We start from the raw sequence: 15,143 nt of genomic DNA on the forward strand, positions 1-15,143 counted from the left end.
ATTCCCTCTCTCTCTCTCTCTCTAGTTCGGCTGATTACATTTCCATTGCTCAGGTAATTAGTCAATCAAATAGTTGTAACTAGAAACTGTAGAATTATGTCTTATATATACATCGAAAATAGGTTTGGTTCTGTTGAATGGTCGCGGTCTTATGAAATTTGACATCAAGTATAGCTTATGTTATATTTAATATAAAAAAATAGCATTGCGGTGGAGAGTAATTTTTTTTTTTTTTTTTTTTTTTTTTACTTAAATGCTAAAATTTAATATTGGCACGCTAACTTGGCTATGCAAGTTCTGTTCGGTCGTAGGCTATGGCCACCGGGCAGCTATTCTCGCGCACTACGCAGGCATTGTTCTACAACTGCAAGCAGCTGCCCATCCAACGGATGCTTGACTTTGATTTCCTTTGTGGTATGTATAAGATTAGTTTCCACCACAAACCCGTCTTTACATTTGTTTTCTTAGATAGTCCCTGATTAGTTTATTGGCTTTGTTGGATTCTTTCAGCAGAAAATGTAACACAAATGTTAACGTTGATGTGACTGCAGGGAGGGAAACACCTTCAGTTGCTGGGATCATTGACCCGGGTTCGGAAGGATTTCAGAAGCTGTTTTTCGGGCAAGAGGAGATCGCCATCCCGGTGCATTCGACGTATGTCATGAGTCTCCTATTCTGTTCCTGTAATCCATTCATACTTGCACAACTTTGTTTGGTGAATAGAATTTCAGGAGACAAACTAAAATGCTGTACATAATAACAATCACACAAACAGAAGAAGTGTCTTTTTTCCTTCCTTCCATGTTGAAGATTCTATAGATTTTGTAGATGTTGGGGAAACAATGTTTCTGATTTTAAGATTGCCTAATCTTTCATATTGATTAACTTTTTGCAGCATTGAAGCAGCTTGTACTGCACATCCCACGGCTGATGTCTTTATCAACTTCGCTTCATTTAGAAGGTAACTACCTAAATGGGACGGACATGTATAGGATTCAGTAGGGGTACGTGCCCCCACTGAAAAAGTCATCGTTGTTTTTGTGTCTCTCGTTATTACGAAAACCCTAAAAAAAAAAAAAAATTATTTATGTACAAGGACGAATTTATATAAGCATGTACACCCGCTGAAAATCCATCTATATCACTCAAATTATTTATGATAAACCGTCAAGAATCTCAATGCTCCTTCGCTTAAGTCTTTATATTTTTCCTTAGATAGTCTAAAGTTGGTTAATTATTCTTTCTTTTATTTGTTTCCTTTTTAAAAAAACTTTTAGGAGTATTAAAAGGCGTCGTAAAATTTTTAGTGTTTTTCTTTCCTTTTTTTCTTTGACTTTTTAATCCTTTTATAAATCTAGCAATTATAATAGCTTTTGCAGTCTTCTGTTTTTTCTTTTTTTCTGTTTTCTTTTCTGTTTTTTTTTTTCCTTTATGATAAAGTCTAATACTTACTGTTTTTATTATCTGAATCAAGCATTATTTTTGAAATTAAAAAGGAAAAAAAAAAAACCCTGCAATCCATTAGATTGCTTCCTTCTTTCTCACCTTAACGCCTCACTCTTTTGCTTCTCCACATAATTTTTGCAAACTATTTACTTCCTTCACCAACTTAAAATTTGAACGTTAATCTTATATTATTCGATGAAATGTAACAGAAAATTGTAATCATGTATAATTTTGGGGAAACGTTATTATTATGTAATAATCGATCATTTATATATTTATTTTTCTTTGAAAATTAGTTTTGATGTTTATTTGTATTTTAGCCTAAGTTCATATCTTGGTTTTAGTTTATAATTATTTATGCCTCCACTGAAATAAAATCTGGATCCGTCACTGACCTAATGCTGATAGTATTAGGCTTCTAATTTTTTTTTTTTTTTTCCCCACAAGTTCCTTTTCAACCAATATATGTTGCGTCTTTCCAGTGCTGCTGCTTCTTCCATGGCTGCACTGAAGCAACCAACCATTCGAGTTGTGGCTATCATTGCCGAAGGTGTACCGGAGTCGAACACTAAGAAATTGATAGGTTATGCACAATCAAACAATAAGGTGAGGATTGATGCAGATGTTATCCTCAATGCACAAACAGTGACGGAGCCACCTTAAGCGTAGTTGGGGCCTACCCCAACTCTTGTGTACTATCTGACGTGATATGTGAGTTGTCATTTTTATATTAGTAGGTGTTTAAAACATTGCTACATCAGTTAATGATAAGAGATTGCATCTACTAATAAAAAGATGACAACACATATGACGCATCAGTTGGTACACAGGAGTTAAAATTGGAATTGATACCTCTAGCATTATTCATAAATCAATAATTAATGCGGCAATACTATATAAGTTCACATGCAAATCTTGAAAAGTGAATTAAACTCAATGACAAGATTGATTCGTTTATATTACATAAGTATAAAAATAGTAAAATCACAATAATTGTACTATTATTTGAACACGCCCCAGCGAAAAAATTTCCTAACTAAGCAAAATGACCCAAGCAGTACTAATCTGATGCTGATGGCGTTTCAGGTTGTCATTGGCCCAGCTACTGTTGGTGGCATTCAAGCTGGTGCCTTTAAGATTGGTGACACGGCTGGAACTATTGATAACATAATTCACTGCAAGTTGTACAGACCTGGATCTGTTGGTTTTGTCTCTAAATCTGTTAAGTAGAAATTCCAATTCAACACTTTAGTTAATTTTTATGATGCTCGAGTGTTGTCTACTATATTTAGGAAGTCATGTTTGAATATTGTTCTGGAAGATAATGATTCGTGGCCATTGCAGGGTGGGATGTCTAATGAACTGTACAATACAATAGCCCGTGTGACAGATGGAATCTATGAAGGTATTTACCATGTTCTTGGTTTTGTTCGATACTAAAAGTCGCACGTGAAAATAAGTCCCCGTTCATTTTACCGATTCGAGTTTAAAATTCGAGTTTTGCTACAGTAAAAAGCTTTCAGAAATAGTCACATCTAACTTTTTTACTACAGTAAAAAGCTCTCACCTAAAATCATATCTCAACTCGAATCAGCGAACTAAACAGGCCCTAAATGCAAGATAATTAGCTAGTGGGTTTATAAGCTCTTGGGTCCCCTCCTCTTGCAAGCCAGTTTTGTAAGGGTGAATTATGCCTAATGAGTTTGTAACAGGTTTGCTTTATGATTTTACGTTCGTTTTGCGTACCGCGTGCAGACTTGGGATGTAACAAACTATGGCCATGTTGGATCTTTGTAGGTATTGCTATCGGAGGAGATGTGTTTCCAGGATCCACCCTTTCTGATCATGTTTTGCGGTTTAACAATATTCCACAAGTATGTTATTTCTCACGTGCCTCGGATTTTCCTTTCTGTTTGTTTCGTTTTCGAAGTACTTAGAGCCCAGAGAGGGCCATCCAAACCACATATGTACTAATGTTGCATGATAATTATGAATAAATGTGTGCATACATATATAAATTTTATAGAAAGATATGTAGACATATGTTTCTGCTTATCTGGTGCAAAGTGATGTTTCTCAGTTGACGACAATGCTAGTATTTTCATTTCTGGTGAAAATAATCCTAGTTCTGACTTTGAATTGCATGATTAAAGAAGATTGTCTCATGCTGGACCTTGTTCTTCTGTTTTGTTCATTGTCCATTCTCTAATCCGATTTTCAAAATCTGGCTCAGGTTAAGATGATGGTTGTACTCGGGGAGCTTGGCGGACGAGATGAGTATTCCCTGGTTGAAGCTCTCAAACAAGGGAAGGTGAACAAACCTGTGGTTGCTTGGGTTAGTGGAACTTGTGCACGGCTTTTCAAATCCGAAGTGCAATTCGGTCATGCTGTAAGTTCCAACTCTACTTCCCTTGCGCAATCTTTCGTTGACGGTTGAAAGTTTACCGTGCTTGATCTTTGTCATGTTATGCAATCCAGGGTGCTAAAAGTGGTGGTGAAATGGAGTCCGCACAAGCAAAGAATCAAGCACTAAGGGATGCAGGAGCCGTTGTTCCTACTTCTTATGAAGCCCTTGAAACCGCAATCAAGGAAACGTTTGAGAAATTGGTTAGTTCAGTGTGCATTGAGCTTTCACATGCCTGTATGTGTTGTTGCAGTTTCTCTAACCTGCAAAAGGATTGAGCCTCCGTTAGTTTCACCAGTTCAACTTACTCCGAATGGTGAGCAAAGCTTGAACTGGCATTTGGCCAGTTCAAACTGAGTTGAACTGCCTAATTTAGAGTTGACTTCTCTCCCTAACACAAATTTAGAGTTGATTCCTTGTTCAGACTTACACTTTCATAGCACATCCAAACACCAACTTGGATTGCAATTCAAAGCACACAGTTCAAATCAACATTAATTTGAACCAGCTAACTAAACACGGTGAATGTAGACAACTCAGTAAATTTTCAAACTAGAGTTGCACGTACACTCCTACACTTCTAAAGTATACACATTTGAATGAATTTCTTAGGTTGAAGAGGGAAAGATTACACCTGTGAAGGAAGTGAAGCCTCCACAAATTCCTGAAGATCTAAGCACTGCTATTAAGAGTGGAAAAGTTCGCGCTCCAACCCACATTGTTTGCACAATCTCCGACGTCAGAGGTATTAAGTAAATCTGTTATGTTCTTCCCTTCTTGTAGGATGTTTGTCAAACATAACATTGTGTTCTACTTCTGAACAATTTGCAGGTGAGGAGCCTTGCTATGCTGGTGTACCTATGTCTTCCATTGTTGAGCAGGGCTACGGCGTCGGTGATGTTATCTCTCTATTATGGTTCAAGCGCAGCCTTCCTCGTTACTGTACTCATTTTATTGAGGTAGACTGCTTAATTGTATGAAGGCTTTATTTACATTTTTTCCCTCATGCAAAATTTTGTTCATTTAATGTTTAGCTTCTGGTTCTCAAAGGGAAGTTGTTTATTCTAGCTATTGAACTAATACATCATATGACTGCATAGATATGCATTGTGTTATGCGCCGACCATGGTCCCTGCATCTCGGGTGCTCACAACACTATAGTAACAGCTAGGGCTGGAAAGGATCTTGTTTCGAGCCTTGTGTCAGGTACATTTAAGCCGTTGAAACGGTTCATTGACCCGGAATTCTAAAACACTGGTGATGTTAGTGTAATGGAGCAATGAAAGATGATTTTCTGAAACAGGTTTGCTCACTATTGGTCCTCGATTCGGTGGTGCCATTGACGATTCTGCTAGATACTTCAAGGATGCATGTGACAAGGTAAGAAGCTATGATGAACTCTATGATTACCCTCAGTTTAAACTTGTGCCTTACCACTTTAATAGTGTGTTTACGCTCACTGTCTTTTTCCAGAATCTTACGCCATATGAATTCGCTGAAAGTATGAAGAAGAAGGGTATTCGCGTGCCAGGAATCGGGAACAGGTAACAGGTCGTGTTAAGAATATGAATAACTAAAAATTTATTTGTCACACTACAAATTTGAGTTTTTGGAATATTTTGTTTGGCAAAAGGACCAAGAAAGGTGGCAACAAAGACAAGAGAGTAGAGCTTCTCCAAAGGTTCGCGCGCACGCATTTCCCCTCCGTCAAGTACATGGAATACGCAATGCAAGTTGAAGCCTACACCCTCTCAAAGGCAAACAACCTGGTCCTTAACGTGGATGGTGCAATCGGGACCCTCTTCTTGGATCTCCTTGCTGGCAGTGGAATGTTCACCAAACAAGAAATCGATGAGATCGTCGAGATTGGCTATCTGAACGGGCTATTCGTCTTGGCACGTTCCATTGGTCTTATTGGGTGAGTTTCTTACTTCTAAAAAAAAAATTCTTATCCAGATTGTTTGCATTGTTCCTTATGTTGTATCAACAGACAAGATTACGACCTTAACTCGCCTTTTTTATCCCCAAAGGAATACGTGCTTAAATTTTTTTTTTTTTTTTTTTGTGGTCCATAACAGATTAGATGGTCCTATTTCATTGAAACATGACTTGATAGTGACAAAAGAAGTCAGTTTCAACTTTTGGGGATTTTTACCGTTTTAGATACCTGGCTGTGGCATTTCTTTATCGTTTTTAAGGGGGAAGGGGATGTATGGGGAAAAGAAAACAGACAAGCATTGGCCCATTACTGGGCCAGATTGCTAAGCATAGAACAAACAATCTTCTGTTTAATTTCTCATTCATTTTCTGTAAGTGCTATGATATCTATGATGAAAAATCACATATGCATATATGTCAAATTTCTGCAGTTCAGTAAAATTGAAGTTACCGTTACAAAACTTTTTTTTTTAACCTCTAATAACACTTTAGTTTCATGTTTCATAGTTGTATAATGAAATATTCATGTATGCATATGTGTCAAATTCCGCAATTATGTGAAACCGAAATTACTAATTTGTCACAGTTTTTATTTTTACCACTAATAAGTTATATTTTAATTTCATGTGTACCATTTTCCTTTTCATAACGGTTCCTATACTTGGTTCCTTGTTACTAATTGCTCTCACTTGGCAAAATCAGGCACACCTTTGACCAGAAGAGATTGAAGCAGCTGCTCTACCACCACCCGTGGGAGGACGTTCTCTACGCCAAGTGAGAACTTCCGGTCATCGTCAATCGCGCGTGCTACGCATACGCCCTCCTACTTTACCCGAGCATTGTTTTTTCGGATTTTTTGAGTCTCCAATTCATTGAGGTGATTACTTCTCTTGTTAGGTTAGTGTTTGTGCTGCTAATGGCAGAGCCTAGTAATGTTATCTGTAAGTTTACAACAAAATAAATAAATAAACGAACAAATAAGTTCACAAGGACAAAATCCTCTCAAAGCAAACCCATTTGCCCATGTTTCTTTCTTTCTCTCTCCTTTAAAATAAACTAATATTAAGAAAATATATTTTGGCAGATCAAAAATATATTTTGGCTTAAAGTTGTCCCAAAGGGACTTAGCATGGTGCCTAAAAATTGAAATCTAGCAAACCTTAAAAAAAAAAAAAGTTGCTACATTCTGGCTTAAAAAGTATTGTAGGAATATATATTTTGTTATACACATTAAGCCCACATTACCACTGTTTGTATCAAGTACTTGGGAAGTAGGAATATTCAATTTTCATTTTAAAAGAATATTTCACGTTTTTTTTTTTATTAAATATTTCACAAAATGGGTGAGGAGATCTCAATTAAAAAAATCTCCCCCTTGAATAAGAAAATACACGAATTTCTAATGTGCTACAGAGAAAAATTCGCGACACAAATATTAGAAAGTAAAAATACATAATCTTAAATGTAAATGTAAAAGTGATGATAAAATATGTGGAGTCTATTGACGTGAATCGAAGAGAAAAACATAAAGTCTCATTTATTTCACCGATTCGAGTTTTCAGTTTTATATTTTACAGTAAAAAGCTCTCAGAAAATATCACATTTAACTTTTTCTGCTACAGTGTAAAGCTCTCAGAAAATGTCACATCTCAGCTCGAAGTACTTGGGAAGTAGGAATATTCAATTTTCATTTTAAAAGAATATTTCACGTTTTTTTTTTTAAATATTTCACAAAATGGGTGAGGAGATCTCAATTAAAAAAAATCTCCCCCTTGAATAAGAAAATACAAGAATTTCTAATGTGCTACGAGAAAAATTCGCGACACAAATATTAGAAAGTAAAAATACATAATCTTAGATGTAAATGTAAAAGTGACGATAAAATATGTGGAGTCTACTGACGTGAATTGAAGAGAAAAACATAAAGTCTCGTTCATTTCACCGATTTGAGTTTTCAGTTTTATATTTCTACAGTAAAAAATTTTCAGAAAATATCACATTTAACTTTTTCTGCTACAGTGAAAAGCTCTCAAAAAATGTCACATTTCAGCTCGAATTAAAAACTCAAATCCGCGAAGTGACCGAGGTTAACATAAGAAAATGATCCTAAAATAGTACTAAAAATCATATTACGAGACATTAGAGTTTCTTCCTTCCCCTTTTGCTAAAACACAAAAGAATTTGAATGTGACTCTTTTGGTCAAAAGCTGAAGAAGGGAATGACCCTTTTATTTATTATATTATATTATCATTTTGTTTGTTTGTTTTTTTGTTTTTTGGGTTATATTATGCTTACTAGTTACTAAAAATCGAAAACCAAATGCGGCGCCAGATAGACTAGTAGTTCTATAAATAGAAAACAGGAAAGACCCAATTACAATACCTTTTTTGGGGGTCTGCTCAGAAGTATGATATCATATTGTTGAACATGTTTTTGCCCTTTTTGAAATCACTATTATATAAGACACATGATCAGCTAAATCCTATAATAATCTTAAGATATGTACTAATATTTTACTTAATTTACTTTTAACTACTTTGGCATCTGAAGAAACTGAAACTCACTTATAGAAGTTAGTGAGATTTAAATGTTGGGAAGGCAAAAATGGCAATTTGACAAAGAAGATAAAATAAAAATAAAATAAAATAAAATAAAGAGAAAAAAAAAATCTGTAGTGTCAATATGTATTTGTCCTTGCATGGCCCAAGACTATGCAGGACCACCAATCAAAATGTCCTTCCTTGATATTCCCTTCACCATTGCTCTGTTTTTGCCCACAAGTAAATTCCTCTTTTCTTTCTTTTTTTTTTCATTTTTTATCCCAAAAAAAAAAAAAACACAAAAGAGGAGAGATCAAAAACAAAGAAAGAAAATATCTTTTAAAAAAAAAAAAAAGGGGCTGAAAAAAAAAAGTGTCACTTCATTCACCTCCTAGTTCCCTCTTCTCAGTTAAAGAGAGAAAAAGGAGAAAGAAGGCGAAACCAAATTAACTTTTCTTGTTCATATGCTCCATCCTACTCCACAAAAAGCCATTAAATTCAAAAAACAAATAAAAAATAAAAAATAAATAAAAAATAAAAAATAAAAAATAAAAAACCTCCCCCCAAAGAACAACAACAACCCTCCAATCAAAGACACGCTCTCTTCTTCTTCTTCTTCTTTTTCTGATCTAGTACAGAAAGAATCTGAAGAAAATAAACCCAAGAAAAAATTAATAAAACTAATAAAACCCCAAAACTATGCTGTCAAAAACCAAACATCCTAAGATCCAACCCCATTAAATTCAAAACCCAAAAAAAAAAAAAAAATCCAACAAAAAAAAAAAAACTCAAAAAACAAACAACAATGGCATCAGGAAGCAGAGCAGCTCATTCCCAGTCCTCCTCACCTCCCAACACCCGAATTTCTTCCCATCATCATCAACATCATCAACACCATCAACACCATCATCATCAGCAGCAGCAGCAGCAGCAGCCGACCGAGTCCGTGAACATGTCGAAAGCAGTAGCCCAGTACACTCTGGACGCCCGACTGCACGCAGTTTTCGAGCAGTCGGGCGAGTCCGGTCGGTCGTTCAACTACTCGCAGTCAATAATAAAGACCTCCACGACCACCCCTGACGAGCAAGAGATCACCGGTTACCTCTCCAAAATCCAGCGCGGCGGCCACATCCAGCCCTTCGGCTGCACCCTCGCCGTCCACGAGCCCACTTTCCGCCTCATCGCCTTCTCCGAAAACACAGCCGACATGCTCGGCCTCAACCACAACAGCAACTCCCCTTCGTACTCCATAACTGTCCCCAACTTATCAGAAAAACCGACCGAAACCGACCGTTTATTAACCATTGGCACTGACGTACGGACACTCTTCACGCCTTCCAGTTCCATCCTCCTCGAAAAGGCCTTCGCCGCCCGCGAAATCACTCTCCTCAACCCGGTTTGGATTCACTCCAAGAGTTCAGGAAAGCCTTTTTACGCAATTCTCCATAGAGTGGACGTTGGTGTGGTTATAGATTTGGAGCCCGCGAGGACGGAGGATCCCGCTCTATCCATCGCCGGGGCGGTCCAGTCGCAGAAGCTCGCCGTGCGGGCGATATCCAATTTGCAGTCTCTCCCCGGCGGGGACATCAAATTGTTGTGCGACACTGTTGTGGAGAGTGTTAGGGAGCTTACCGGGTATGATAGAGTGATGGTGTACAAGTTTCATGAGGATGAGCACGGTGAGGTTGTGGCTGAGAGCAAACGAGCTGATTTACAGCCCTACATTGGGCTTCACTATCCCTCGACCGATATCCCGCAGGCGTCACGGTTCTTGTTCAAGCAGAACAGGGTGAGGATGATTGTGGATTGCCATGCTTCTTTGGTCAGGGTTGTGCAAGATGAGGGGCTAATGCAACCTCTTTGTCTTGTGGGGTCTACACTTAGAGCTCCTCATGGTTGTCACACTCAGTATATGGCTAATATGGGGTCTATTGCTTCTTTGGTTTTGGCGGTTATTATGAATGGGAGTGAAGAGGAAGCTGCTTCATCCATTGGTGGGAGGAATTCCATGAAGTTGTGGGGGTTGGTCGTTTGTCATCATACTTCAGCTAGGTGTATTCCTTTCCCTTTGAGGTAATGGTTAGGAATTTAGGATTGTTGAGGTTTGGTTAAGTTTATTGTCTTGTTATTATGTTAAGATGGATGAGTGGCCATACGAGAATGGATTGTATAAGGAATGAAGTTATTCGTAATAAAGTAGGTGTAGCACCAATAGAAGATAAGGTGCGCGAAGGCCGCTTGAGGTGGTTCGGGCATGTCCAACGTAGACCGCTAGAAGCACCAGTTCGTGCTTGGGAGGACATTCTTATACCTAATACTAGGAGAGTGAGGGGTAGGCCAAGAATTACGTGGACCGAAGTCGTTAGGAAAGACATTCTAGATCTAGGCCTTCAGGAAAGTATAATTTCGAACAGAGCCGTGTGGAAAAGTGAAATCCATATAGCCGACTCCAATTAAGTTGGGATTAAGGTTTGTTTGTTTGTTGTTGTTGTTGTATTATTAGGTTTGATTGATGAATGAATGATTCATTCATCAATGGATTTTTAGATTCCCTCCTTTTGAATTCTGACTTTTATAGTATTATTAGGTTGGATTGATGAATGATTGAATTATTGGATTTTTAGATTCCCTCCTTTTGAATTTTTTCCCTGAGTGTAGATTGAGGTTGCCATTGGTGGAAGGAACAATATGAATTTCTGGGGTTTGGTTGTTTGCCACCATATTTCTGCTTAAGTGTATTCGTTTCCCTTTGAGGTAATGACGCTTTATAAAATATTTTTGATAAAATACACGAAAACAGAACAAATAAAACTCATGCACAGATCGATCACAAGAGTCTTCAGGAGGAGGTAACAACCACGTTTAATAAGTGGACCTCACTAAGTGAAACTATCCAGACACTCTATAAGGTATAAATAATAAGGAATTCAACATTATGTTTATTCGTCCGAATTATTTAGGTTTGGTCAAGTTTATGTCATTATTTATATAGGCTTAGTAATTGTACTTTGAATCCGGACTTGGTTGGTGAATGAATGTTATCAATATTTTCAGATTCCCTCCTCTTTGAGTTCTTATTCTCCGTATAATTGCTATCTGATCTCTGTTGATTCTGTTTATCTATCTCCATTATGTATCTTTTCTCTTAATTCTGCATCAGGTATGCTTGTGAGTTTTTGATGCAGGCTTTTGGGCTGCAACTGAACATGGAGTTGCAATTGGCATCCCAAATGTCCGAAAAACATGTTTTGAGGACTCAAACTTTGTTGTGTGATATGCTTCTAAGGGATTCTCCAACTGGGATTGTTACTCAGAGTCCTAGTATTATGGACTTGGTGAAGTGTGATGGGGCTGCGCTTTACTACCAAGGGAAGTACTACCCTCTTGGGGTGACCCCGACGGAGGCGCAGATTAAGGACATTGTGGAGTGGCTGCTGGCTTTTCATGGGGATTCGACGGGACTGAGCACAGACAGCTTGGCCGATGCTGGATATCCCGGTGCAGCCACGCTAGGAGATGCGGTTTGTGGCATGGCTGTGGCTTACATCACCAAGAAGGATTTTCTGTTCTGGTTTCGGTCCCACACTGCAAAGGAGATCAAATGGGGTGGTGCAAAGCATCACCCCCAGGACAAGGATGATGGCCAGAGGATGCACCCTCGATCCTCATTCAAGGCCTTCCTGGAGGTGGTGAAGAGCCGAAGCCTACCATGGGAGAACGCAGAGATGGACGCAATACATTCTTTGCAACTCATTCTGCGTGACTCATTTAGGGATGCTAAGGAGAGTAATTCGAAGGCTGTTGTTAATGCTCAGCTCGGGGACCTGGAGCTGCAAGGGATGGATGAGCTGAGCTCAGTTGCGAGGGAAATGGTGAGGTTGATAGAGACAGCGACTGTGCCGATATTTGCTGTGGATGTCGAGGGGCGCATAAACGGTTGGAATGCAAAGGTTGCAGAGTTGACGGGGCTCTCTATTGAGGAAGCAATGGGGAAGTCCTTGGTCTATGATCTTGTTTATAAAGAATCTAGCGAAACTGTTGAAGAACTCCTTTACCGGGCTTTAAGGGGTATTTCTTATATACCGATCATCTTTTCTTTTTTTTTTTTCCCTCAATTCCAGAACTTTATCTATAAACCATCCATGAGAGTTGGGCCATTTGGAAGAAAAAAATGAAGTATTTTCTTTTTATTATTTTTTTTGGAAAAAAATTGCAATATTTACAATGATCCTTCTTCAGAGGAAGTCATGTTTAATGGACAAATTCATTAAACTTGGAGGTGAAGTGACTGAAATTTGACAGAAATTTTGTTAGTAAATTTGAAAATAGCTGGTTTAAGAGCTTATTAAGTAACACGGTGAACAATTCGTCACTTTAAAGTTTTATAATGCAGGGGAAGAGGATAAGAACATAGAGATAAAGATGAGGAGATTTGGCGCGGAACACCATAACAAACCTGTTTTTGTTGTGGTCAATGCTTGTTCTAGCCGGGATTACACAGACAATATAGTTGGAGTTTGCTTTGTTGGGCAGGATGTGACTGGCCAAAAAGTGGTAATGGACAAATTCATTAACATACAAGGCGATTACAAGGCCATTGTTCATAGCCCCAATCCTCTTATACCTCCCATATTTGCATCAGATGACAACACATGTTGTTCAGAGTGGAACACTGCGATGGAGAAACTCACCGGATGGTCTAAAGAGGAGATCATCGGGAAGATGTTGGTCGGAGAGATTTTCGGTAGTTGTTGCCGGCTAAAGGGTCCAGATGCTTTGACAAAATTCATGATTGTTTTGCACAATGCCATTGAAGGGCAGGACACAGACAAGTTTCCCTTCTCGTTCTTTGACCAGGATGGGAAATACGTGCAGGTTCTCTTGACGGCGAACAAGAGGGTTAACATGGAGGGACAGGTCATTGGGGCCTTCTGCTTCTTGCAAATCGCGAGTGCTGAGCTACAGCAGGCCATCAAAGTTCAGAGGCAACAAGAGAAGAGAAGTTTCTCTAGGATGAAAGAGTTGGCCTACATTTGCCAGGAAATAAAGAACCCTCTGAATGGTATAAGGTTTACTAACTCACTCTTGGAGGCAACTGAATTAACAGAAGATCAGAAGCAGTTTCTTGAGACGAGCGCCGCTTGTGAGAAGCAAATGTTGAAGATCATAAGGGATGTTGATTTGGATAGTATTGAAGATGGGTAAGTTTCTATTCAAAACTAACCTTTTATTTTTGGATTATTGGAGGGAATAAAATCATTAAATAAATCAATGGTGTTGTGAACTAGTCTTTTTATTTCCAATTTCGCTGGTGACGCCACACTATTTCCCGACAAAAGAGGAAAAACTCTTTGCTAAATTTGTTAATTTATTTTTACAAAGCTTCCACAATGAATGAAGACATTAAGTTAAACTCTTTATTTTTTTCCCCTCATTTTGAATTAGTTCGTTGGAGCTTGAGAAGGCAGAGTTCCTGCTTGGTAGTGTTATAAACGCTGTTGTTAGCCAAGTAACGACATTGCTGAGGGAAAGGAATCTGCAGCTGATTCGGGACATCCCCGAAGAGATTAAAACATTGGCAGTTTATGGTGATCAAGTAAGAATTCAACAGGTTCTGGCTGAATTCCTCTTGAATATGGTGCGTTACGCTCCGTCTCCTGAAGGTTGGGTTGAGATTCTCGTTCGTCCAAGCTTAAAAGTTCATGATGGTCACACTCTGCTTCACACTGAATTCAGGCAAGTTTGTGGGGGGTTAGACTTATTCAAAAGGAAATATAATCAATAACAACCACTTATACGCTTTATGTTGAACTCTTTGTCTTCTTATCTGCATATGGTATTCTTGTTCATGCTAGTTTATGTAGTAATCAATTGTGATTTCTACATCAAGTAAACAATAAGATTTTATTGTTTTCAATGAATTTTAAGCTGGCATGTTGTTTGTGGTGAAGGATGGTATGCCCCGGCGAAGGCCTTCCTCCCGAGTTGGTTCAAGATATGTTCCACAGCAGCCGATGGATGACTCAGGAAGGTCTCGGGCTGAGCATGTGCAGGAAGATCTTGAAGCTCATGGATGGCGATGTTCAGTATATCAGAGAGTCAGAAAGATGTTACTTCTTGATTATTCTTGAACTTCCCATTCGACGAAGAGGCTCAAAGAGTATTATTACTCATGACTAAGTTGATTGACACCCAAAATTCACCTAAGCTTCTCTCCTAATATCAGCCCTAAAAGAATATATGCTTCTTCTAATGTCTACTCTACCATGAGCATGGTTTGAATTTTGATAACTAGTTATAGATCAAACCTGAACCGAGGCAAAAGCGATTCGGTTCAAGGGGCTTTCAATAAAAATCACTCCCACCCCATTTTGGCCCTGCTATTTTCCCTCACGCTATGACCAAATCACCAACCTTTCTACTCAATGTAACATAGTAAAAAAAAAAAAAATTTCTAGGCCAAGTTAAGTCTTGAGAGACTATATGTTCATAAATGATATACAGTATGCTAATTTGGAGGTGTAATGCCATTTGTTTTTCCTTTCCATCATTAAGGATCAAGTGGTGGTCATCTGAGATTGTTGTTGAAGCTTCGAAGATCAAAAGCATGTCGCGATTTTGGACGCGAGATTCTCATAATCCTTTTTGTACAAAAATTGTACTCTCTATCTAAATAAATTGTGCTTCACTTCCTCAAGAGTGCTCATAACAGTTGGTGTACTGTAGCCTGCTCCTGAGTTGGTCCCTCCTTTCCCTCTTTTTGTACATTTCATCTTACTGTGGAATAATAAAACATCAATATTCTGTGCATTAT

The 15,143-nt window shown here is 38.3% G+C and overlaps 2 protein-coding genes across 2 annotated transcripts; both read left to right on the forward strand.

Annotated features, from left to right (window-relative positions):
• Positions 1 to 6,775, forward strand: LOC21392590 (ATP-citrate synthase beta chain protein 2). Its single transcript, XM_010111664.2, has 17 exons — positions 1 to 53; positions 312 to 414; positions 552 to 654; positions 896 to 961; positions 1,929 to 2,052; positions 2,533 to 2,667; positions 2,791 to 2,851; positions 3,244 to 3,320; positions 3,680 to 3,835; positions 3,925 to 4,053; positions 4,463 to 4,595; positions 4,682 to 4,809; positions 4,951 to 5,056; positions 5,154 to 5,230; positions 5,324 to 5,394; positions 5,484 to 5,768; positions 6,491 to 6,775. The coding sequence occupies exons 2-17, from the start codon at positions 315 to 317 to the stop codon at positions 6,564 to 6,566; spliced, it is 1,827 nt and encodes a 608-aa protein (XP_010109966.2). The 5' UTR covers positions 1 to 53; positions 312 to 314; the 3' UTR covers positions 6,567 to 6,775.
• Positions 6,776 to 8,912: 2,137 nt separating this feature from the next.
• LOC21392591 (phytochrome B) lies at positions 8,913 to 15,130 on the forward strand. Its single transcript, XM_024174472.1, has 5 exons — positions 8,913 to 10,402; positions 11,490 to 12,397; positions 12,723 to 13,530; positions 13,775 to 14,065; positions 14,281 to 15,130. The coding sequence occupies exons 1-5, from the start codon at positions 9,135 to 9,137 to the stop codon at positions 14,507 to 14,509; spliced, it is 3,504 nt and encodes a 1,167-aa protein (XP_024030240.1). The 5' UTR covers positions 8,913 to 9,134; the 3' UTR covers positions 14,510 to 15,130.
• Positions 15,131 to 15,143: the final 13 nt, after the last annotated feature.

This window comes from Morus notabilis, unplaced genomic scaffold (assembly GCF_000414095.1).
Source record: "Morus notabilis unplaced genomic scaffold, ASM41409v2 Scaffold1296, whole genome shotgun sequence".
Lineage (NCBI taxonomy): Eukaryota > Viridiplantae > Streptophyta > Magnoliopsida > Rosales > Moraceae > Morus > Morus notabilis.